This window comes from Rhincodon typus, chromosome 11 (assembly GCF_021869965.1).
Source record: "Rhincodon typus isolate 14 chromosome 11, sRhiTyp1.1, whole genome shotgun sequence".
Classification (NCBI taxonomy): domain Eukaryota; kingdom Metazoa; phylum Chordata; class Chondrichthyes; order Orectolobiformes; family Rhincodontidae; genus Rhincodon; species Rhincodon typus.
In genome coordinates, this window is record NC_063342.1 from 63,989,196 (window position 1) to 64,014,968 (window position 25,773).

Below are 25,773 nucleotides of genomic sequence, written 5' to 3' on the forward strand. Positions count from 1 at the left end.
GTTTTCTGCAATCGTTGTATATTGAGATGATAATTATGTATTTGAGGGTAGCTGTATATTTGAAGGATAGATGTATGTCTGGGGGTGTATTTACGAGTACAGCTGTATTGGAGTATTTTGGGATAGTGTCTATGGGGTGGGGCGGAAATGAGATGTGCTTTTGGGGGTTCGTGAATTGGCTGCTCTCTTACACGTTTCGTTCCGCCTCTGATGATTGCAGACGGCAATGTCTCCTCGCGAGAAAGCTGATGGATCTGCACATGTTCTTGAAGAGGGATTGAGGAAGCCAGCGCCATCAGAAGCAGAGAGATAGAGACTCACAGACACACGGCGCTGTGCCAAAAGGAGGAGTTTCCCCTTTCATTTCACTGTGTGCCCCGAACTGCCGGGCGATGGAGGAGGAGCGAGTGAGTTTACAGCGGGCCGTGGGTGAGTGTTTCTCAGCAGCATTTAAATGTGTGTGTCTCAGAGAGAACAGACCGTCAGAAATGCTGATGGTTTGGCCCATTTGTCGAAAAGCTTACGAATTGGAGCGCCCCGAACCGTCGCCAATGCAGCGTGTTATAGTTGGCAGAATAACAATGAAAGTGCAAGGAGCAGGAGTAATCCAAAAGTGGAAATTTACAAACATGCCTTCCCCTCTTATTCCCCCTTCTGTCTCTGTCACCTCCGGCCGGAGGAGAGCTGGCTGACTTATAAACGAACAAGAAGAAACTTCATTGCAATTTCTTATTTATTTGTGATTTATGGGGGAGGGGGCCCCACTACGGTCCAGCGCAGTTCTTTTGGGTTTTTTTTTTCGCCTTTTGTTTGTTTGCAAGGTGACCTTCCGGCTGCACTCTTTCCCTTTCACCGTCAGGCGTTTACTTGCAGCAGGACTGAGCAACTCTCTCTCTCTCTCGGTACCTACTGCAGTCCATTCGCTTCCTGCTTCCTGAGTATCAGGCCGACTGCATTTCCCACTTTGACCCTTCATCAGCCTGCTGTCCGTGCCTTTTAGCTAACTCCCAAAAGTATAATTCTCCCCGCCCCCTCCCTGAGTGATCGCTTCTACACTAAATTTGTAAGTTACTACAGGTTTTTGGGCACGTTTTGGCAGTGAAATTTAGCTGTATTTTCTTGTGTCATCCTAAAACGTGGGTTTCTTCCTAATGGGCTTAGAGTCAAAGACCTCGAGTACAATTTTGGTTTTAACATAACTATTTTTTAAAAAAATTGCAAATGTTTTGAATAACTGGAAAATGCAGGGTTGGAATTTCCTGAAAATGTAGGAATGGGTAGAAAGTAGTAACAATCAGTAGAAAGCTGAAATATAATTTTGTAGCAGTTAACTTAGAATTGCCAAGTAGAGCCACAGTTCCCAAACATAAATCCAATATAGACTGACTTTTTTTTATTAGCAATTTCTATTAATCTTCAAACAACAGAAAAAAGTACTCTGTTCCCTATATGGAACAGTCTCTTTTTTAAGTGCAGCCACGAATGTTTTTATTATGTGGAGGCAAACAGTCAAAGTAATTCATTATGATTAACAGCCTTCAAGCCAAGGTACTGAAAGCTTCCACAAACAATGTTTGTTTGAATAGAAAGACATAGGTGGCAAAGTATGGTTGAGAGAGAAAAATATTTTGAGAGGCATAGATTTGAACATTTATGGCCAGAGAAAGCACAGTTGGATCCTTCTCTGGACTGCCAAAATTAATCTCTTTTTCAGGATCATTGTGGAATGGAAAGATAGCCCAGAGCTTCTCTACACTGTGCAAACTATCTTTGGAAGAGTCTTTCCACTGACTGTCCAAGGCTCATCTGCAAAATGCACAAAAAGCTCATTGACTGCTTTATCACTAACATTGCCATCTATCCATTAGGATGCCTCAATCTCTTCCTCCTGATCCTACCAGACGCAACTTTCCCCAAGTTTCTCTGGACTCCCACTATTTTCTATTTCTCATACTATTTACACGCTAGTGTCCTTCCCTGATTACCATGGTAGCTGGTACTGATACCAATTCCCACTCCTCATTGGCCAACTCCCTGTCAAATCTGCCGTCATCACCTTCCTGATTGAAAACAGCCATTTTGAGCCCTCTATCCCTGTAAATTGTCACACAATCTCCAAAATCCTTGCATGCATTGTTGCCTGCCAGGCCTCTGCCAATCTTTCCTATAACTCCGTGTTTGAACCCCTTTTAATGAGATTTTCATGTGAGCTCTATTCCCTAGCTGTTGTATTATTGCTTTAAAAGCTGTGTTGCTTTCAGAGGCTAATAAATCAAGAATTGGAATGTAAAGCACATGATTATGTGAAGTCCAACAAAACACATTCTAGCAGGAGGTTGCTGACGTAGTATCTATATCCCCAAATTGTAGTCTGAGTTATTAATAAACATATTTGAACCTTTCAATAAACTGAATCCTGGCTACCCAGCTATGCTATCAATAACTGCTGAAAATATGATATGGTGTGCAACACTGGTGATTTTTCTTTAAAAAATAAGGCAGTAATGCAAGCTCGAAAATCACAGGAGACTGGAACAAAACGGTCAGTTAAGCAGCTTATCAGTAGGTGCAGTAACAAGGGTGAGGACTGTAATTCTTTCAGAGGCTGAGCTGCCTGATTAGATAATGAACCTCGTTGCAGCTTCAGTATACAACTAAGTTTTCAAAAGGCCCTCTTCAAGAATATATAAGGTCAAAATTCTGCTTAAGGATAGCAAAAAATATGGCTGGACAAAATCATTTGCAAACACTAGATGCACTTAGTGTAGTGATTGTAACAAGGTCAGCCAAGTGGTGCTGTTAATCTGGTCCAATCAGGGAGCCCTGTCTGACAGATATAAACAGGAGTGTCAGACATCCTGTTTTCTCTGAGAGTGGCTCTAAGGGAGCTGGATCAGTGTTAAGGATTTTCCACATGTAAATAAAGGGTGACTTGGTGACAGGATACTGGCCTTTGGAGAGTTATTTCAATGGTAACGAGAGAAGAGCACGCTCCTGAATAAAATTGCTCGCAACAGTCATCTTTTAGTTAGGATAAACATTTCTGGCGCCAAGCTGTTATTTGGGAAGCTTGAGTTCTTTGGTCCTGCCATCGAAGACTGAGCTCAGTATGTGGAAAGAATGTGTTATCTTTTCCAGGCAAATGACAATGGGACAGATGAAAAGCAACAATTCTCCTGACAGTTTGTAGACCTGCAGCTTTTTTGGTTATTAGGAGCCTGACTTTCCCTGAAGCGCCAGATACTAAAACCTTTCAAGAATTGACGGATTTAGTTAAGGAATATTATGACCCCAAGCCGCCTCTAATTCTGAGATGCTGTCAGTTTTACTCGGCCTTTCGAGAGCCAGGGGAATCCGTGTTCGGATTTTTGATTACGTTAAGGTGACTGGCAGATGCATGTGACTTTGGTTTAACCCTTAATGAGATGCTGAGAGACCATTTAGTATGAGTTTAATGATGTAACCATGCAGAAGTCCCTAGTAGCTGAAGTCCAACAGGACTTCAAACAGCCACTACAACAGGCTTTATCATTCGAAAATGCAGCAAGGTTACAGGTTACATAGTATGCCAATGGAAGTGGACACTCTCGCCAGTCCAACTGAGCTTGGTGGACACCACTTGAGTGAAGGCAATTGCAATTATAAACATGGGACTCTAGGTCAACCCACAGCAAAACCCTGTCACAAAGCCAAGCCTCAACCAAACGGTTAAAATTTTCTTCAGGATCCGGCAAGCCATTGTGCTATTGCCAGTATGCAGACTCAAGACAGTAAAAGAATCCCACTGGATCTAAATTGAGTAAGACGACTCATAGGCCAATATACAGGAGAGTGCATACCCTAGAAAGTCAGTCTACATCTGGTTTGGAACAGTTAAATTACTTAGCAACATCTAAATTATAACCAATCAAAATAAACATCTGTTTAAATGGTCATTGGCTTCTAATGGAGGTCGATAACTGTGCAACCTTTCAGTGATTGCACGAACAGTCTTTAACACAATTTGCTCCGGACTCTGATCCTCAAGTTTGTGCAAGACCTCGGCTGGACCGAGAGCCTACACCAGGGAACCTTTACAGATTAAGGGTACAACTTTGGCTCTGGTCTTTTATGAGAGGCAGCTAGTTCAGTTACCACTGATTGCAGTAAAGCATAATGGGCGAAATTCACCTGGGTTGGCTCAACATTTTTCAGTTAGAAAATGACTACCTGCGTGAAGTGCTATTAAATACTCGGAAGATTTTCAGGAAGGTCTAGGGACTATCAAAGGAGGCAAAGCCACCTTGCATGTTGACCAGGAAGAAATTCCATGATTCTGCGAGGCCAGCCCAGCACCTTTTCCCTTTCGGGCAAAAGTAGAGACAGAAATGAGGAGGCTGGAAAGTAAGGAATCATCAAACCAGTCCAGATTGTAGAATGGGCAGCACTGGTCGTACCAATTGTGAAGTCTTATGGGTCAGTTCGCCTTTGTGTGGAGTTTAAACACATGGTAAACCGCTTTTCACAGCTGGATAAATACCCAATCCCTTGCATAGAGGATTTATACACAAAGCTGGTAGAGGGGCTGTCCTTCATGAAACTGGACAGGAGTCATGCATACTTGCAATTGCAGTTAAATGAGGATTCCCAGAAGTATGTAACTATTAATACCTATAAGGTTTTGTACCAATATACAAGACTGCCTTTTGGGATATTGTCAACCTGTGCAATTTTTCCGCAGAAGTTAGAGAACGTTTTACAAGGTCTACCCCAGGTTGCCATTTATCTAGATGATGTGCCAATAACGGAAGATATGTAAGGAGCACGTAGAGAACTTGGACATAGTCCTTAGATGTTTTTCCCAGGTGGCTGTATGTTTTAGAAGGGAGAAATATGTGTTGCAGGCACCCCAGGTGACTTACTTGGGCCACAGAGTCAACAAGATCCGGCTTTACCCTTTGGAAGATAAAGTGAGAGCAATCAAAGGTGTCCTGGCTCCCATACCAGAGCTTAGATCTTTCCTTGGGTTGGTGAACTATTACAAAAAGTTCATACATAACTTGACCTCCATCCTGGCTCCTTTGCATCAACTCTTAAAAAAACGGTCAGCCTTGGAAATGGTTCTGTAGCTTTAAGAGAAGTGAAGAAGCAGCTATCATCTTCTAAGGTGTTGGCACAATGATCCCAAACTAGATCGGGTATTGACATGCCATGCCTCCCCGAATGGCATTAGGGTAATATTGGCTCATAGGTGGCCCAATGGAGAGGAACACACAAAAGCGTGGGCATCCAGGACTTTGGCTAATGCACAGCGTAAATGTACCCAGATAGAGAAGGAAGGTTTGGCCAATATCTTTATGAACTTAAATTTGTAACAATAATGGATCTTATAGAAAAGACTTGGGGAATCATGGACTAGAGGGCATCAGTTTAGGGTAAGAGGGAAAAGAATAAATGCGAACCTGAGGGGCAACGTTTTTACACAGAGGGTGGTACGCATATGGAATGAGCTGGCAGTGGAAGTGGTTGAGGCAGGTACATTGACAACATTTAAAAGGCATTTGGATGTATAAATGGATAGGAAAGGTTTAGAAGTATATGGACCAAGTACAGGGAAATGGGGTTAGTGTGGCTGGACATTTTGGTCGGCATGGAACAGTTTGGGCTGAAGGGCTTGCCTCTGTGCTGTAGGACTCTGACTCTAATAGATCAGAAACCCCTGCTAGGTCTACTTAAAGAGGACAAGGCAGTGCTGCCCATAGCTTCAGGCTGAAATCAGTGGTGGGCTCTAATACTATATGCGTAGAGTTACAAGTTGGAACATTGCTCAGGAGGTCAAATAGCAAACGTAGATGTATTGAGCTGCTTCCCACTGGCAGAGACACCACCAGTGGTACTGTCAGTGGAAGAGTCTGTAATAGTTTTAAATTTCCTGGACACACTTCCAGTCACAGCTGACAATATCAGACATTGGACATAGGAAGATCCGGTCCTGGCAAAACTGAAACAACTAGTGGTGATGGGGGAAACCAAAGGGCTGTCACAACCAGAACTGAAACCTTCTTGGAGCCAGAGAGGCCAGTTCACAGTGGAGGATGGTATGATATTATGAGAAGTAATAGTATTGTCCTGAGCCAAGGTTGTCACCAGATACTGGCTGAACTCCACCAGGGTCATCCAGAGGTTTCCAAAATGAAGATGTTGGTGAGAAGTTATGTCTGGTGGCTAGGATTGGATGCTGACATAGCTGCATTGGTGGGGCAGTGCCCAGAGTGCCAAGAAGGACAAAAATGACCGTCACGTTTGTATACTTGGTTACATGTCGACTATGCAAGACCTTTCACGGTCTTAATGTCCTTGTGGCCTCCCACACAAAGTGGCTGGATGTGCTTAGAGTTCATTCGTCAAATATGGGGACGATGATAGAAAAACTGTGCACATCTTTTGCAATACACAGACTCCAGGAAGTGTTGGTCACAGATAAGTGGCCATTGTTTTCCAACAGGGAATTTGAGTAATTCCTAAAGTAGAATGGTATTTGATGTATAAGGGCAGCTCCACACCATCCATCATCCAATGGTCTGGCAGAAAGTGCAGTCCACACTTTTGAAGGCAGGTTTAAAGAAACAGCCTGCAGCTTCACTCAGTACCAAACTGTCCCGGTTCCTATTTAATTATAAGGCCACCCCACATGCAACTACATAGGTAGCTCCAGCAGAGTTGCTAATGGGGAGAAGACTCCGCACCAGGTTAAACCTGGTCTTCCCGCAGTTGGTGGAGAAGAGGGTGAAACAGCATCAGGAATGCCAGTGCTGGACACAAGACTCTGCTAATTGAGAGAGACAGTTTACTTCAGGGGACAAAGTTTTGTGTAGGAGCCGCAGGAATGACCATGCATGGGTAAGAAGAATGGTCAACGTGAGGTCAGGTCGAGTGACATATAAAGTTCGGGTAGGTGCGACAATCCTGAACAAACAGGTGGACCATGTGAAAGCTGAAAACTCACAAAGGATGCAGGAGCAAAACATGCGTGCCTCACCTGTGATAGGGTTAGGGTTAGGCCTTTCCAACTGATCCAGAACCCATGCATTCTCCGTCTCCAACAAGCTTTGAAGATACCTTGGAATCTGAGAAGGACACTCAGATGTCACTGCCTTGATGTCTTTGCCACCTGAAGAGGAGAATGAATTTCTTCTAAGATGCTCTGGGCGCAAGAGCCGAGCTATTGTGTGTTACAGGCTGCCAGTATCAGAGGCAGAGTTGGAGGAACCTGACCCAGTGCTAAAATCCTCCAGGAGGAGCTGCAGAGAAAAGAACCAGCCCATGTCCTTGAGCTCAGAGGGGTTGGGATGTAGTGATTGTAATGAGGTCAGCTAATGGACCTCATAGAATGAGTTCCCTGATTGGTGCTGTTAACCTGGTCCAATCACAGAGCCCTGGGTGACAGATATAAACAGGAGTGTCAGAGGTTCCGTCTACTCTGAGAGCTGGCTCTGAGGAAGGTTGATCAATGTCAAGGACTTTCCACGTGTAAGTAAAGGGTGACTTGGTGATGAGATACAGGCCTCTGTGAAGTTATTCAGTTAGCAGCATTGGCACAGGAGCCAGTAGGGAAACCATGCGAGTTGCATGGAAAGTGCAGATTGTTGTACCCACCACAAAGCTGTACTGTGTTTCCAGACATTTGCAAGTCATTTGGTGCAAAAGGCTCTGGTCTGGCCTATTCTAGAACCTGCTTTTAAGGATGGTTTAGCAAGGTTAGATCACATGGAATCCAGGGAGAACTAGCCATTTGGATACAAAATTGGCTTGAATTTAGGAGACAGAGGTGATGGCAAAGGGCTGCTTTTCGGACTGGGGGCCTGTGACCAGTGGTGTGCTGCAAGGTTCGGTGCTGGGTCCATTGCTATTTGTCATTTATATAAATGATTTGGATGTGAATATAGTGGGTATGGACAGTAAGTTTGCAAATGACACCAAAGCTGGTGGTGGAGTGGACAGCGAAGAAGATTACCTTAGAGTACAGTGGGACCTTGATCAGGTTGACAAATAGGACAAGGAATGGCAAATGGCGTTTAATTTAGATAAATGTGAGGTGCTGCATTTTGGAAAGGCAAAGCAGGGCAGGCCTTATACATTTAATGATGAGGTCCTGAGGATTGTTGCTGAACAAAGAGACCTTGGGGTGCAGGTGCATAGTTCCTTGAAGGTGGAGTCGCAGGTAGACAGGATAGTGAAGAAGGTGTTTGATATACTTGTCTTTATTGGTCAATGCATTGAGTATAGGAGCTGGGAGTTCATATTGTGGCCGTGCAGGACATTGGTTAGGCCATTTTTGGAAGACTGCATGCGATTCTGGTCTCCCTGCATTAGGAAAGGCGAAATTTGAAAGGGTTCAGAAAAGACTTACATACACGTTGCTAGGGTTTGAGCTATAGGGAGAGACTGAATAGGCTAGGACTACTTTCCCTGGAGCGTCGGAGGCTGAGGAGTGACTTTAAAGAGATTTATAAAATCATGAGGGGCATGGATAGGGTGATTAGACAAGGTCTTTTCCCCAGGGTGAGGAAGCCCAAAATTAGAGGGCATAGTTTTAAGGTGAGAAGGGAAAGATTTAAAAGGGACCTAACAGACAACTGTTGCACGTAGATGGTGGTGCGTGTATGGAATGAGCTGCCAGATGGAGATGGTGGAAGCTGGTACAATTACAACATTTAAAAGGCATCTGGTTGGTATATGAATAGAAGGGTTTAGAGGGATATCGGCCAAATGCTGGCAAATGGGACTAGATTAATTTAGGATATCTGGTTGGCATGGATGAGTTAGACTGAAGGATCTGTTTCCATGTTGTACATCTCCATGACTGTATAAAACAATAAGTGCACCTTTTAGACTCCCACACTTCTGATAAAGGTACAGGGGTGTGAGTATGATATTTGCTACAAACCTGATACCAAAGTGGCTTAACCTCTGGGCTTACCGTCACCAGCATAGATCATGTTTGGAAAGCAAGTTGGGACAAGATGACCATCATAAGATCAAGAAGTCTTGTCAACCCTCCTGTCAATTGTAGAGATTGACTGGCAGACGTGTAAATTTTTCAATTCCTGTTTCTGTGTAAGTAGTTTTCCATCCACCATAATCTAGATATATTTTCACTCAGTGGATGTAATTTTGACTTGGAAAAAGAAGAGGCTGTTCTCTGTTTGCTTTAAGAGCTGGATATGCTAATAAGTCAGGGAACAGGATGTAAAATCAAATCATCACTGCCATGAACAATCCAGCAAAAAGCAAGTTGGCTGGAAATTGACTACCTGTAACTGGCCCTTTTCATAAACCTGTTTGAGCTTTTCAAGTAAACTGAATCTACACTACAGCAAGGAAGAGGGCAAGTGGAGAACTACAGACCTGTTATCTTGATATCAGTAATAGGGAAAGTGTTAGAATTTATTATAAAGGGTGTGGTAACTGAACATTTGGGAAAAAATGGCAGTATTGGTAGAATCAGTATGGATTTATGAAAGGGAAATCATGTTTGAAAGATATATTGGTGTTTTTGGAGGAGATTGTTTTGGCTGCAAATAAAGGAGAAATAGTAGATGTGGTGTATTTGGATTGTTAGAAGTCTTTTGATAAGATGCCACACAGGAGATTAGTAAATAAAATTAGAGTGCATTGGGGAATAATACAAGCACGAATTCAGAATTTTTAAATCAATTTTAAAAAGTAGAGATTAGGAATAAACGGATCATTTTCAGGTTGCTATTAATGGGATCCTGCAAAGGTCTGCACTGAGTCCACAACTATTCACATTGCATATAAATTACAAATTGTAATATTTCTAAATTTGCTGATATCATGTAGTTTGGAACTTAAGTTGTGAAGAGGATGTAAAAGAGGTTTCAAGAGGATTTGGGCAGGCAAAGTAATTAGGCTAGAACATTTCAGAGGGATTATAATGTGAAAAACTGAAGTTATCCACTTGGTAGAAAAAAAACAAAGTTACAACAGCTCTTAAATGGTGAGAGGTTAGATAGTGCAGGTGTCCAAAGGAATTGAATGTCCTTGTCAATGAGTCACTAAAAGCTGCCATGCAGATATTGCAAGCAATTAGGAGTGTAAATAGCATTGGCATTCATTTCAAGCTGGTTTGAGTACAGAACTAAAGATTCCTTGCATCAGTTGTATAGAGCCTTGGTGAGACCACATCTGAAGTATGTTACACCATTTTGACCTAGAGAAGGATATACTTGTCATAGGCGGAGTTCAAAGGAGGTTCTTTTTTTTAATCCCTGGGATTGTCTTACGAATGGAGACTTAGGAAACCAGGTCCAGATTTCATTGTGTTTTGAAGAATGAGGTGATCTGATCAAAACTTGCAGGATGTGACAGGGTGGATATCGATAGAATGTTTCTCCGGAGGAATTTCCATGAGGAGGAATTTCTTCACTCAGAATCTTTGGAATTCTCCACGTCAAAGAATTGTGGAAGCTCAGTCATTAATCACATTCAAGATAGAAATGGATAATTTCTGGAGACTAATGAAATCAAGAGATAGTGCAGGAAAGTGGTGTTAAGGAGAAGATCAGCTGTAATCTACTTCAATGTTAAGGATGCCTTGATGGGCTGAATAGCCTTCTCCCTTCACTACATTTCTATGTAATCGATCTGCAGGCATCCGTTTAGTTCAATATCACTTACAAAGACGATCACCTGGTTACTATCACATATTTGTGGGAGCTTGCTGTATGTAAATTAGCTGACGTTACATTACAACAATTATTACAATTCAAGAAGTGTTCACTAACTGTAAATAACTTTGAGATGCCCCAAAGTTTTGAGGGGCTATATAAATGCAACTTTTTCTTCTTTCTCTTCTTACTTTGCACTTAGTCTTAAATGTGAGCAAATCCCAAACTCTGCTGCCCATATCGTAACTCTCTCAAAGTTAACGTCACCTTTGTGCCCAATGACCAGTAATTGTTCCTGGTCTAACAATGCCTCAATTTTAATATTAGAACATAGAACATAGAACACTACAGCACGGTACAGGCCCTTTGGCCCACAATGTTGTGCCGACCTATTATCCTCCTCTAAGATCAAACTACTCTGCATACCCTATATTTTACTATCATCCATGTGCCTATCCAAGAGTCACTTGAATGTCCCTAATGTATCTGACTCCACTACCATTGCCGGCAGCGCATTCTACGCACCCACCACACTCTGTGTAAAGAACCTACCTCTGACATCTCTGCTATACTTTCCTTCATATTGTCATCCTTGTTTTCAAATCTCTCCAGGGCTTTGGATCTCATATCTCTGTAATCTTCTTTAGGCCCACAACTTTCTGACATTTCTATGCTTCTCCAGTTCTGGCCTCCTGCCATTCTCTTTGGTTGCCTCGGCCCAGGACTGTGAAGCTCACCATCCCCACCACACTAGCTAACCCCCCCTCTTCCCATCACACACTTTCTCTGCTGCACCGTGCTCCTCTTTAAATGTGCTTCTTAAAACATGCCTGTTTCAGCAAGATTTTGGTCACCCCCTCCTAATATCTCTCTCTGTGGCTGGGTGATACATTTTGGTGCCAACACTGCTGTGAAGGACTTAGGGACATGTTGCTATGTTTGAGGTGTCATGTAAAGTCAAGGTAGTGTTGAAGTGGGGTGTGAGAGTAAAGATTTAGAATTGTGAGACGTGGAAGTATTACATGGATGCCTCCATAAGCAAGAAATAAATGACAAAGGTACAGAGATAGTAGGAACTGCAGATGCTGGAGAATCTGAGATAACAAGGTGTAGAGCTGGATGAACATAGCAGGCCAAGCAGCATCAGAGGATTAGGAAGGCTGACGTTTCTGAAGAAGGGTTTAGGCCCGAAACGTCAGCCTTCCTGCTCCTCTGCTGCTTGGCCTGCTGTGTTCATCCAGCTCTACACCTTGTTATGACAAAAGTACAGAGCAGTATCACAGATTCACAGTGTTGGGACTAAGTAACCTTCCTAAACTGCCTTTTTAACTATTGATACTTAGCAATACTACCAAGGATTTCTTCAGTGATAAAATAGATTAATTAGCATTTGCCAACTTTGTCTTGTTAAATCTTATTAACATCATTGAGTATTGCTGTGAAAAGATACATTTTGTTGAAGTTTTACAACTTTGTCATCAGGACAGTTTGCAAGAACACCAATGTAAAAGAGAGGCAATTTTTTGCTGCATAAGCAGTGTACACTAATTGGATGGAAATGCACTATACTTTTACAGGTGTTGCCATTGAGAATGTATCTGTTGGTTGATGACTGACAGTTAATGGCCAAGATTATTTAAATTTAAACCAGGCAGGTTGACTTTGATTGCCCAATCCATTGTCCTGAGGAATGAACCAGAGAATGGTTGTCACCTATTTCATGAAACAGGTGCAAAGCGCATCACACTGAGGGCCTGACTGACAATCTTAAATTGGTTCTCAGTATAATTCATAACATACTTGGAATTACTTGGCAAATGTTGTCTAAGTACAAAATCATATCTAATGTTGCGTGCTTTGTTTACAGTTTTGCAAGTGCAACCTGTATCTTACATGTTGTGAACAGTCGCAGAACCCGCCAATCTTTGGGTCATACCACCTACATGCTTAGCATAATATGGCACTGAAATGTATGTACATCACTATTCATGTGGGATAAGAAGATATTTTCTGGTTTGCGTGAGGCACTGTGTTAATGGCAAATACCACTTGTGTTGCTACTACAAAGTAGCAATGTGAAACAGCTAGCTTCAAGCTGCATTGGACAACATTTGCTAACTAATCACGAGCGTGCTAAGTATTCTGCTGACAACTAGTTTAAAATTTTCAGTATGGCTCATAGTGTGGCGTATTCAGGATCCTATTCTTTCCAGGCAGAGAGAATGTGTATGAACACTGTGCCTGTTTCAAATGAACAAAATTGGTTCGGCCATCCTCTGGTTCATTCCTCCGGGAAATGACTTGACTGTCAGAGTTAACCTGCGTGGTTTAAATTTAAACAAACCTTGGCTTTTAACGGTCAATCTTCATCTAAAAAAGATCAATGCCTCTCAGAATTCACTTGCCAACTCCATCAGCACACACAGAATAAGCATGTTGTTCTACTTTATTTTGATATCTTTGCAAATTGTCCATATGAAAGCAAGACTAAAAGCTTCAACAATTTTTTTTTTTCAGGCAAGAGAATAGTGCACAGGATTTTCTGTCTTATAGCATAGTTGTAGTGACTAATCAATATGTACCAATGGAACAGAAGGAGGAAAAGAAGACAATGTCAGAACAATGATAGCATTGGAATCATGTCTTGATATTCGACCGTTAACCATCCTGGCAATGGGTGACCAATAGCTAACTCAAGGGCTAAGGTGGAAGAATAGTTATTGGGAAGGCTTCATTTACCAAAGTACCTTTTTGAGCTTATGTTTTTTTGGACAACAAAGACGAGTTGTACACCTGTATTCCTTCCATCACAGGATTTGAGGACATTGAGGTGAATTGCCCTACATGTAGTTTCAGTGAAAATATGGGCACTGAGCACTTGGGGAATTGTGAACAGTGTGGTTGTCATACTCTGAGAAAAGGACATCGCGTTGGGAAAGGTGCAAAAGAGGACTTTTCAGAATGATACTTAAACTGAGATAATAAAACCTCTCTGTAAAGATTGTACAGCCTGGGGCTGTTTTCTCCACATTAAGAGAAATCTTAGGCACAAGAAATCTTTTAAGACTTACTGAGGTTTATAAAATCATGAGGGGCATGGATAGGGTGAATAAACAAGGTCCTTTCCCAGGGCAGGCATGTCCAAAACTAGAGGGCATAAGTTTAAGGTGAGAAGAGAAAGCTTTAAAAGGGACCCTAGGAACAACTTTTTCACGCAGAGGATGATGCGTGTAAGGAATGAACTGCCAGAGGAAGTGGTGGAGGCTGGTTCAATTACAACATTTAAAAGGCATTTGGATGGATATATGAATAGAACGGGTTTAGAGGGATATGGGCTGGCAAACGGGACTAGGTTAGATTGGGATGTCTGGTCAGTGCGGACAAATTGGACCGAAGGGTCTGTTTGTGCCTGCCCATATTCATGACTCGATGACTCTATTACAAAAAAAAAGTGCTGTATGTGCAGCAATCCTAAATACTACGAGCTTATGTTGGGGTAGTTTACTGCCATCATCTTTTTCATTGATTTATTACTATTACTAAGATTATTGAAAGATCTGAAAATGTTCTGCCTTTCCCTACTCCACTCCTTATAACATGTTGGATTGAATGGAGCTGAATACAGTGTCGAACATTAACCCTTTCAAAACTAATACCTTAAACAATAGGTTTGACAGGGTAGACATAGACAATATGTTTCCAATTGGAGGTGAGACCAGAACTAGGGGTCATAAGTATGGGAAAGTTGCAATTAAATCAAATAAGGAGTTCAAGGGATTCACTTTCACGCAGTGATTAGAATTTATATCTCACTATTGCAAGGTGTAGTTGAGGAAAAATAAAAGGTAAATTTGCCATAAGGCTGCTGTCTGAGGGAGAGATGACTAGTGGTGAGTTTAACCTAAGGGTCATTGTGCTTCAGGTGAGGGGGGAAAATGAGAAGGCAGAACCGTCATGGTAATCTCAGCTGGTGTGGGAATTGAACCCTGGGTGTTGCTGTTACTCAGCATTGCAAACCAGCCAGCAGGCAACTGAGCTAACCAACCCTCCCCTCCCAACTTGAAATAAATAACATAGATGTATTTTCGGGGAAACCTAGATAAACACAGACATCATAATAAACACGGGCATCACAAACTAAGACAGGGATATGTTGATGATTTAGATGATGAAGGTTTATGTTAAGTATAATCACTGACAAAATAAAGTCCGAAAGAACTGTGGATGCTGTAAATCAGAAACAAAAACAGAAATTGCTGAAAAAGGGTCACTCGACCCAAAACGTTAACTGATTTCTCTCCACAGATGCTGCCAGACCTGCTGAGCTTTTCCAGCAATTTCTATTTTTGTCTATAATTTTTGTCTTTTTTTTCTATTTTTCTCTATAATCACTGGCATGCATCTGAATGCCTAGTTTCCATACTGTAAAGTACCTTCCAACTTTGTAAATTGTAGGACTAAAGAAACATTTTTCATTGGATGCCCCTCTTTACGTTTTCACTAAAAACAATGAATAAATAAAAATTAAGTTTTTTTGACTGTCGGGCACCTGCCACTTTGCTTCTAAAATAATCAGGGAAGAAAAATGCAAAATATATTGACATTATTTTTATCTTTTTCAGTTGACAGCATACATGTTAATATTTTTTGCCTCTGTCTTGGTCTCTGGCATACTATCAACTTTGGTGGATGAAGTATTCTCCTAGTTGTGGGAGTAACTGTGTGGTAGCTGTTTAGGTAATTGATGAGCTGAATGCAGTAAAATAGATCAATTAACTGTATCTGTGACTCATCTGGAGGGACCTGGCTCAGTATGAGGTGTCCTCTGTGTTTTCTTGTATGACTGTAGAACTGCCCTTCAAAATCCTTCTCTCATGCTTGCCTGGAACCATTTCTGATGTGACTGCAGCTGGCCAAGAATATTTCTTGCAGTTTGAATTCCTACAAAAGTGTGGTAGGGACATTGATAGGAAATATTGTTACTAATGTGAATCATATATTGTCGTGACTATGTTGCCATTATGCATGGAAAAATTGCTGTCATGTATATAAATCATAGATTGAATGGAAAATATATTGCATTGCAGTTGTTTGGCACTCGTTCAATTTCTTCAGTCCCAGATTTTCCAAACGCTTCAATAATTATTGTATATGGAGTTACTTCATGTCATAGTTATCACCATCAGTACAGTCTGTGCCTTCCTGTTGGGTATGAACCTGAGAGCTATAGGAAATGAGGCAGAATAATGTACTCTGCAGTGCACTTTTTAATTATCCTTTTATTTATGCAAATAAGGCTTACACCTCCAACACTCTATATTAAATTTGTTCAGTTGTAAGCAGGTGAAAATTCTGGATGTAACTCTTGACATAAATGTAGAAACGTGTAAAGATTGGTTCTAGTTCTATCATTTACCAGCTGGGTTTCTGGAATTGAATAGTCTAGGCATCATGCTCCAAAGCGTAAGTCCACCTTACTTAAAAATAACTTCTAAAAAAAGGTTAAAAAATGCCAGGGTTTTAAGGTATTTGAAATTTACAAGCATTTACAGATGACATCTATTTCACCACTCAGGAGGGTTTTAGAATGGGGAGAAGTCTTGTGACACAAAGCGGTGATGCCCTTGCTTCTGAGCCAAGAGGCCCAGGTTCAAGCATCACCTGCCGTAAATGTGTGTAATAAATTCTCTGAAGATGTTAATTAGAAAATATCAAAGTTTGAAATAGCAAGTCTCTGAAAGGTGCCATAGAGTCAGACAGCATGGAAACAGACTCAGCAGTTCACCTTGTCTGCGCTGACCAGGCATCCCAATCTGACATAGTTCCATTTGCCAGCATTTGGTCCATATCGCTCTAGACCCTTCCTATTCATGTACCCAGCCAGATGCCTTTTAAATGTTGTAATTGTACCCTCCTCTACCACTTCCTCTGGCAGCTCGTTCCATACAAACACCACCCTCAGCATGAAAAAGTTATCCCTCAGGTCCCTTTTAAATTTTTCTGCCCTTGCCTTAAACCTATGCCCTCTAGTTTTGAACTTTTCCACTCTAGGAAAAATACCTTGGTTACTCACCCTATCCACGCCCTTTGTGATTTTATAAGCTGCTATAAGGTCTCCCCTCATAATTTTATAAACCTCTGTAAGGGCACACCCTCAGCCTCCGACACTCCAAGGGAAAAAAACCTGCAGTTATTCAGCCTCTCCCTACGACTCAAACCCTGCAAACCCGGAAACGTGCTTATAAATCTTTTCGGTACCCTTGAACATTGCACGTGTAAGGTGTACATTTACATAATTCTTGCAAACATTTGTGCCAGGACAGCTTTTTAAATATATTTTCACAACTTCTAATTTAACTCATGTCTATATATGTTATGTTTTATAATTTTATAACATATAAAACTGAACTTTGCTGCTCTTCAAATTCTGTCATTATCCTCTGAATAATCTTTCAGTGAAAACTAGCCATGGTCACTGTTGTCTGCTTTGTGTAATTTGGAGCTAGAAATGTTGGCAATTTTCTGAGGTTGCTTGAACATGAGAAGTCTTGGCGTTTCTCAATGGGGAAAACTGATGACATAGTGTGCCTCTGGACTAGTAATCCAGAAGCTCAGGCTAATGTTCAGGAGGCGTTGGTTCAAATGGCACCACAGCAATTGGTGGAATTGAAATTCAATTAATGAACCTGGAATATAAAGCAAGTCCTAGTAATGGTAACCGTGAAGCGATCATCGGTTATCGTAAAAGTCTGTCTGGTTCATTGATTCCCTTTCGGGAAGGTAATTCGCCATCCTTATCTGGTGTGGGCTGCATGTGACTCCAAACCCATAGTACAAGTGGTTGACTCTTAACTGCCCCCTGAAATAGCTTAGCAAAGGAAATTAGTGACAGACGACAAATGCTGGCTTTATCAGTGATGCCCATGTCTCGTAAAAGTATTTTTTAAAATAATTATTGGGCCATTATCTACTTTCACCTATATTAAAAGAACTTTTAACGTGCTAAAATTGGCCATCATGTTGACTTGAAAAGGTAATATTCCAGGTGGGCTTTCATTTGCGTATATAAGACAGCTAGTTATGTGTAGTTTGAGTGGTACCACCTTTCAAATTATACCTCTTTGTACAAACCGAAAGAACTGCGGGTGCTGTAAATCAGCAACAAAAACAGAAGTTGCTGGAAAAGCTCATCAGGTCTGGCAGCATCCGTGAAGAAAAAAATCAGAGTTAACGTTTCGGGTCCGGTGACCCTTCCTCAGAACCGGGGGTCACCAGACCCGAAACGTTAACTATACCTCTTTGTGTCTTGCACAATTATTTGTTGTTATATCAGTATCTGCCTTTCTGGATGACTATCCTAGTCTGGCACTAAGGTTTCCATTCAGTTCATTGGTTTTTTTAAAAACTTTTCTATCTTCTAGGTCTTGAGGCCTATTTCTTTCCTGTGGAAAACACTAAACTGCACCAATAGCTGTAGTGTTGTAATTGTATCAAATAAACCTGCTGAATAATTAGTTACACAATGAGAAACCCAGATTTCTGATGTGAAATTTGACTATTGTTTCTTCTGCTCCCTGCTGGAGAGAAATACTTACTAATTCTAAACAAGCCGTAAACTGTATTAGCACTGGGCTATATTCTGCATCACCTTCCCCCATTCCCTCTGTTGGTGCTCTGCACAGAATCTTTCTCCCTTAATAAGGAGTTAACAGTAGTATCTTTGGAGCTGTCTGCAATACTTGGTGGAATATCGCACCCTCCCTGGGAGGGGTTTGATGGGTGGGGGCATTTAATCAATCAGGGGGTGTCAGATGGGACTAGCACCATCTTCCTGCCTCCACTTTGATTCTGTGGCAGGAAGATCAGTGAACAGCCTTCCTGTCCTGCCACCAACTGAGATCCTTAACTGGGTAATTAATGCCCTTACTTCATCTGATATTGATCAAGGAATCGGGTACGCGATTTTCGGGAAGCACCACAATCAAACCCATGTGGGCACCCGCTGGTGAGGGGGAGTCCTTTCTGCAAACACACTCTGTTGGTCGAGGATCCAGTGTTGCAGTTGACAGGGGTGCACCATGAACCAACACGCTGTCCTTGCTGCCAATTTCTACTTCTCCAAGACCCCCTGCCACCATCACTTAGCTGTCGCCTGAGATCCAGTGGGGACCTACCTCGGCCTCCAGTGGGTGTAGTAGCTGATGCTTTTGTCATGCTTTGGAGCTGCTGGCCTCTGAATGGCTGTCAACCTATAACAGGCGAGATTTCCACTTGTCGGGTCCTTATTTCTGGGGGAACACATACTCCTGGCCCGTCAAGTGCCTGAATAGAGCAAAACACGGATGGATGTTCAAGAAGAGAGGCAACAAGGGCTTCTCGCAGGTATTTCAGCTGGTGGCTGAGAGCTACCTCTATAAGAGTCCACCTCCTGTCTCTTCCTGACTCTTTGCTTGTTTATAGAGTAGGCCTACATATTGTTGTAAAGAGAGGCGGCATTTTTGATGCAAATGCTACAGCCAGCAGCCGCTCTTCGTGATTGGGTGAACATGCAGGTGTTTTGTGTGGATAACATGCTCGCTGTTTGTTGTTTGAGCCCATTTAATGGCCTACAGATAAACACCTTCGAACACAACAGAGTGGTTTGGAATGCCTGTATGTTTGGGAGGTATGTGAGCGGTTAGCAGAGTGAAGTTGATTCCATTCCATTTGTGCTCTGCAGCTCGTTGTTTGCCGATACTTCAGCCCGAGCCATTTGTTTGGCGGATTTTCTCAGTGGAGATTTGCCATTGCCTTGCACTGATAGGGGCAAGGCAAGGAGACAGGTCCCAAAAGTGTACCTCTGCAGTAAAGCAAACTTCCGTTGAAGAGGCCTTGAGGTGTGTTGCGATGGTTGCATTTTCAAAGGAAGCTGGAGGAGAACAGTAGTTACCATGGCAATCTGCCAGAGAAAAGCTCCAGACTTCTGGATTTCTTTAGTTGCTTCCAGGATTTTGCGGACACTGACGCTGGCTTCACCCTGCAGAGCAGTGGTGCTGGTGGCAATGAAGTGGACTGTGGTAAAGTGACAATCTCGGCATTGAAAGAAAGTGTTTCTATTTTAACAAGTCGGTGTGTGAGCTGGCTTTTATGGCTCTACATTACCTTCTTTTGGGGCTGTTTACGTTTATTTCTCTCGGGCAAACTTAGCAGATTCTCGCCCGGGAGGGTAAATTCATCACTGTCTACAACCAAAGCATTTCCTTCAGCAGGATGGAATAAATGGGTCGTGACCATCTGCCACTGAAATCATTTTCCCTGCTGGGTGACCACAGACACTGCCTGGAGGAAAATCCTCCCAGCTTTTTTTTTCGTGAAGACCATCTTGACTAGAGGAAAGTACAAAAATGGAAGAAAATAGGGAAATAAGGCTCAGGTATTTTTATTTGTGTAATAGTTTCAACAAATCTGCGAACACATTTACATGCAAAAACATTTATGATTCATTAAAACTGATACACAAGGAAAATTACCGATGCAATCTTTTTTTTTTTAAAAAAATCATAACCAAAGTGATTAAAGTAGTGTTTGGAATGCACTTATGGCCTCTATCTTGTTTCGGTAGGTTTTATATTGAGACATGATCATAAAATGATTAGTTACTGTTCTGGTGAACATCGAGTCTTGGTGTGTGGCAAGAATCAGTGATCAAAGCAGAGGTTTTGAAGTGTAAAACAGGTTCCAAATACATTCTTTTGTGAACATTCTGCTTAACTGCAATCATTTTTCAAAGCTAGCCGAATTATGCTAGAACTCTGCAGAAGTAGAACATTGCCTTAGACAGACTGATTGCAAAGGCAGAACAGTTCTTTTTTCAGATCGCAATAAAGCTGTGGACTGTTATTCTGTATGATGATAAAATAGTAATAGAAAGCAAAGGTGGGTGAGTACCCCTCAGAGTGAAATTTCCTGCCTATTTCATGGCCAGCGGCAGTTTACCTGTGGTTTAAAGCAAACGTCCAGTGTCATCAATCTGCAATTTCCTGCAAATGTGCACGATTCGAAAAGATGTAAGATTAAATCCAGAATTTTTTAGCATAAAATAATTTATCCATAATGACACATCCACCAAATAGTCAGATTCTTTGAACGTATTTTTATGGCATCAAAATAATTTGCATTAGAAAAGAAGTTTCCATCTGTAACATGTTCAGGAGCTTGCAGTGTCTGACCTGTATTGGTAAAGATTATAAATGAGCTTGATACCTTGAGATTCTTGCTGAAAAGAAGAAATCTGTTGCTTGAGTTTGATAGTTTCTTTGCCTCTTGACTGTTTCTGCTGATTTCAAGTTGTTTATTTTCATTTTCTTGTTTCAGCATATGATAATAAAACTGAGTTAATAGACATTGATGCAGTGGGCCCATGTATTGATGTAACTTTGGGTGTAACTTCTCAGACATGTTTCTAATGGGAAATTCTACCTAATGTGTCTGATAATGTTTATTCTGTTGAGATAGTAGTATTATTTTGAAAAAAGAAGTTCATTGTGCTTCTGTGATTTCTTTAATGGTGCTTTTTTTTTAAAAAAAAAATGCAACCTGGATCAATATATTAATTTAAAAACTACCAAACTGAAACCAATATTTTTCTCTGAAAAACGATGGCTCTGAGTTATGCAGCAATAAGCAAAATTAACTAAATAGTAAGTAGGTGAAGACCATGGGAATTTTTAAGCAAGACTGTTAATGGTAGCACAGGGATTTAATTCCACATCTCATCTGATCAGGAGCAATAAGAATGGTAGCGGGAAAGAAAACAAAGTGAAGGAAATGAAAGAATGATTTGGTAATAAGATTTTTGTAAAAGCTAATATTTTATTTCTCTTGTCACTTTCTCTCCTTTTCTTTTCATCTCTTTACTTCATATTCTGCGTGTGAATTTAAACTGAAATAGTTGTTCTTATTTACATGCCCCAGCTTCTGCTTGAAACAGAACAGGTTTTTCACCATTGTTTTGTAGCCAAATACAAGACATTGAAGCAAGTTGCTGTAGCTTGCTCTATTCATACGCGTCTCAGATCTCCTGCAGAGTGTTCCTGCTGTATCAGAATCCTAATGATCGTAAGTAGTTCCACAGAAGTCCATGAAAATTTAGTGAACAAACATAATGAAGGAGGGTCCCGTATGTGAAGGCAAAGCTGGAAGGTGTAGGGAACACTGGATGACTAGAGATTATTGAAGCTTTGGTCAAGAAAAAAAGAGGAGGCATATGTCAGATAGAGATAGCTGGGCTCAAGTGAATCCCTGGAGGAGTATAAGGGAGTAGGCTTACACTTAAGAGGGAGTCCAGGAGGTCACAAAGGGGACATGAGATGGCTTCGCAAAATAAGATTAAGGAGAATCCTAAGAGATTCTACAAGTACATTAAGGGAAAAAGAGTCACTTGGGAGAGAATAGGGCCCCTTAAAGGCCAACAATGCTGTCTATGTATGGAACCACAGGAGATGGGTGAGATACTAAACAAGTATTTTGCCTCCGTATTTACTGTGGAGAAAGACACGTAAGTTAGGGAAATTGGGGAAATAAATTGTGATGTCTTGAAAAGTGCCCACCATACAAAAGAGGAGGTGCAGGAGGTCTTAAAATGCATAAAGGTAAATAAATTCCTGGGACCTGATTGGATATATCCCAGAACCTTTGGGAAGAAATTGCAGGGCCCCTTGCAGAGATACTTGAACCATCAACAGCCATGGGTGAAGTGCCAGAAGACTGGAGGTTGGCTAATGTTGTGCCATTGTTTAAGAAAGGCTGCAAGGAGAAGCTGGTGATCCACAGACCTGAGAGTCTGACAGGGTAATTCGTTGATAGGGATTCTGAGAGATAGGATTTATTTACATTTGGTAAGGCAAGGACTGATTTGGAATGGTCAACATGGCTTTGTGCATGGGAAATCGTATCTCACAGATTTTACTGAGTTTTTTTGAAGAAGTTACGAAGAGGATTGATGAAGGCAGAGTGGTAGATGTTGTCTATGTGTGGATTTTAGCAAGGCATTCAACAGGGTCCTGCATGGTAGGCTGGTTAGTAAGGTTAAATCACATGAGATCCAGAGAGAGATAGCCAATTTTGTATCCAATTGGCTTTGATAGTAGAAGACAGAGGTGGTGGTAGAGGGTTGCTTTTCGGACTGGAGACCTGTGACCACTAGTGTGCTGCAAGAATAAGTTCGAGATCCACTGTTGTTTGTTATTTATGTTAATGATTTGGATGAGAATACAGGAGGAATGGTTAGTAAATTTGCAGATGATGCTAAAATTGATGGTATAGTGAACGGTGAAGAAGGTTATCTAAGATACAAAGAGATTTTGGTTAGATAGTCCAACGGGCTGAGAAGTGGCGGATGGAGTTTAATTTAGATAAATGTGAGGTGTTGCATTTTGCAAAGGCAAAAGAGGCCAGGACTTATACACTTAATGGTAGGGACCTGGGGAGTGTTGTCAAACAGAGACCTAGGGGTGCAGGTACATAGTTCCTTGAAAGTGGCATGACAGGTTGTCAGTGTGGTGAAGAAGGTGTTTAACACACTTGCTTTCATTGGTCAGAGCATTGAGTATAAGAGTTGGGATGTCATGATGCAGCTGTACAGGACTTTGGTTAGGCCACTTTTGGAATACTGCATATAGTTCTGGTCTCCCTGCTATAGGAAGGACGTTGTTAAACCAGAAAGGGTGCAGAAAAAATTTACAAGGATATTGCCAGGTCTGCAGGGTTTGAGTTATAGGTAGAGGCTGGATACGTTGGGACTGTTTTCCCTGGAGTTTGAGGCTGAGGGGTGACTTCAGATGTTTATAAAATCATGAGGGGCATAAATATGATTAATAGCCAAGGTCTTTTTCCCAAGGGTAGGGGAGTCCAAAGCTAGAGTGCATAGGTTTAAGATGAGAGGAGAAAGATTTAAAAGGGTCCTGAGGGGCAACTTCTTCACACGGAGGGTGGTGCATGTATGGAATGAGCTGCCAGAGAAAGTGGTAGAGGTGGGTACAATTACAACGTTTAAAAGACATTTGGGCAGGTACATGGATAGGAAAGGTTTAGAGAAATATGGGCTAAATGCAGGGAAATGGGACTAGTTTAGTTTGGGATACCTGATTGGCATGGACGAGTTGGACCGTAGGGTCTGTTTCCTGCTGTATGACAATATAACCACAAATCCGGACCATCGTACCTTTGCAATCTCAGGAATGCACTTTGCAGCCAAGTAAATACTTTGCAGTGTACTTCGTCCTCATTGAAATCAATGGGATTCTGTTATGCCAAGAAATAGGAAAATTTGCCTCTCAATAATGATTAAAAAAAACTCTTGTATTTCAAGCCTATAGACATGGATATATTTGCTAGGAGAAAATAAAGTCATAACAATTAGGCCTCTGTGATTAACTACCTGGCCTAAACACCTTCCCCAGTTAGTACATGCATATATTTCAAGATAGCATCAGTGATATCAAAGCAGGGTGAACATTTAGGGCGGCACGGTGGCTCAGTGGTCAGCACTGCTGCCTCACAGCACCAGGGACCCAGGTTCGATTCCAGCATCGGGTGACTGTGTGGAGTTTGCACATTCTCCCCGTATCTGCGTGGATTTCCTCTGGGTGCTCTGGTATCCTCCCACAGTCCAAAGATGTGCAGGCTGGGTGGATTGGCCATGCTAAATTGCCCCGTAGTGTTCAAGAATGTGTAGATTAGGGGGTTTATAGGGAGATGGGTCTGGGTGGGATGCTCTGAGTGGACTTGTTGGGCCGAAGGGCCTGTTTCCACACTGTAGGGATTCTTAACAAAAAAAATTGGCTGCTGTACAACTGAATGAAATACAGAGCCATGCAATATTGGCCTCTGCTTGAAAAAGCAATTTGTTCAATCTCAGATATGAAGCCCTGCACTAAATGCACTAAAAAAGATGGACCCTTAAAAGGGCCTGATGGAAAGAGAGCTTTTGAAACATACTTCTGGTGAACCAGCTGAGAATTTGCCGAATGAAGCAAAGACCCAGTGAAATGGGCCACAGGAATATCAGAGGCTCAGCATCTCACGAGCTTTCAGCTGAAGAACTGGAAATTTGTAAAGTATGATCAGTGGAGAAGAGGCAGTGAAAGGACCTGCTGCTGGTGACAATAGGGGGTGAAATGAGAAAAGGTCAGCTCAAAAGAAATGGGACAGTTGGACACTATCAGAAGGGAGAGATGACAGTGGCATATAGCATTTCAGTGAATAGAGATGCTTACAGCCCCTGACTGATTTGAGACTAGTTATGGATGCTGTCATTTTAACTTGAGTTGATTAAGTGGCCCTATGCATGAATCTGTAAGGTTTGCCTTAGAAATTCCCTGTTCCAGTCTGTTCAAGTGAGATTCTGTAACATAATACTTTATCTTTACAGTTTACTTTATTTAACACAATTAAAATTGTTTGCTATAGTGACAAAAGAGCGAAGAATTGGAGGCTTATGAGGAGAGCATTGAAATAATTATACCAAAGTGACAAAATGATCCCGTGTAAAACTTGCCTCGTTTATCTGATAGTATACTAAATGTGGGCAGTTTCCTACCAAATTGCACCTAGAGGCAACAGCACTTTGGGGGTAACGTTTGGAAATGAAGTTTTATGTGTGTTCTCTTGCTCTGTGTTCAGCTTTCATTCAAATCATGAATAAGTGAGCTTCAGTGAGTTGTAAGATGCCTATTTTTATCAGCAGGTTTTACAAATAAACAAGCAATGACATAATTCTTCAGTGAACCAGTTATAATTAGCAGGATTTAGTTCTTCTGGAGCACTTTTATAAGTCAAAGTAAAAATGCTGCATTTTAGCGAACAAAGGTTTACATGATCTAGTTTAATCTTGGCCATTCAGACACTGCTACTTGAAAGAGTCACTGACCCATTACCCACTGTCATAGTTCACATCAATATTAGCACAGTAATCATGCTTTCTGCCTTGACCCTACTTCCAACTTGCTGGCCTGTTGTCACCCGCTAGCAAAGAGCCTCAATGCAAGAAATGGCTAGTGTTAACTGTGAACCGTAGTCCATTCACTCATCTCCATGTGTTTCCGTCTGTAATTATTCAGAAATG

At 41.6% G+C, this 25,773-nt stretch overlaps 1 protein-coding gene across 8 annotated transcripts in view; it reads left to right on the top strand.

Moving 5' to 3' along the window:
* Positions 1-109: 109 nt before the first annotated feature.
* The window catches only part of LOC109927206 (BEN domain-containing protein 2-like), a 105,572-nt gene continuing 79,908 nt past the window's right edge, over positions 110-25,773 (top strand). For 4 of the 8 annotated variants that reach the window (XM_048602699.1, XM_020527151.2, XM_048602693.1 and 1 more), the window contains exon 1: positions 111-429. In XM_048602699.1, the coding sequence (XP_048458656.1) occupies positions 393-429 (37 nt within the window). In that variant the 5' untranslated portion in view covers positions 111-392. Of the gene's footprint in view, positions 430-7,452; positions 7,510-25,773 lie in introns of those variants that run through there. The other 4 variants (XM_048602692.1, XM_020527150.2, XM_048602697.1 and 1 more) reach the window with 4 other exon arrangements.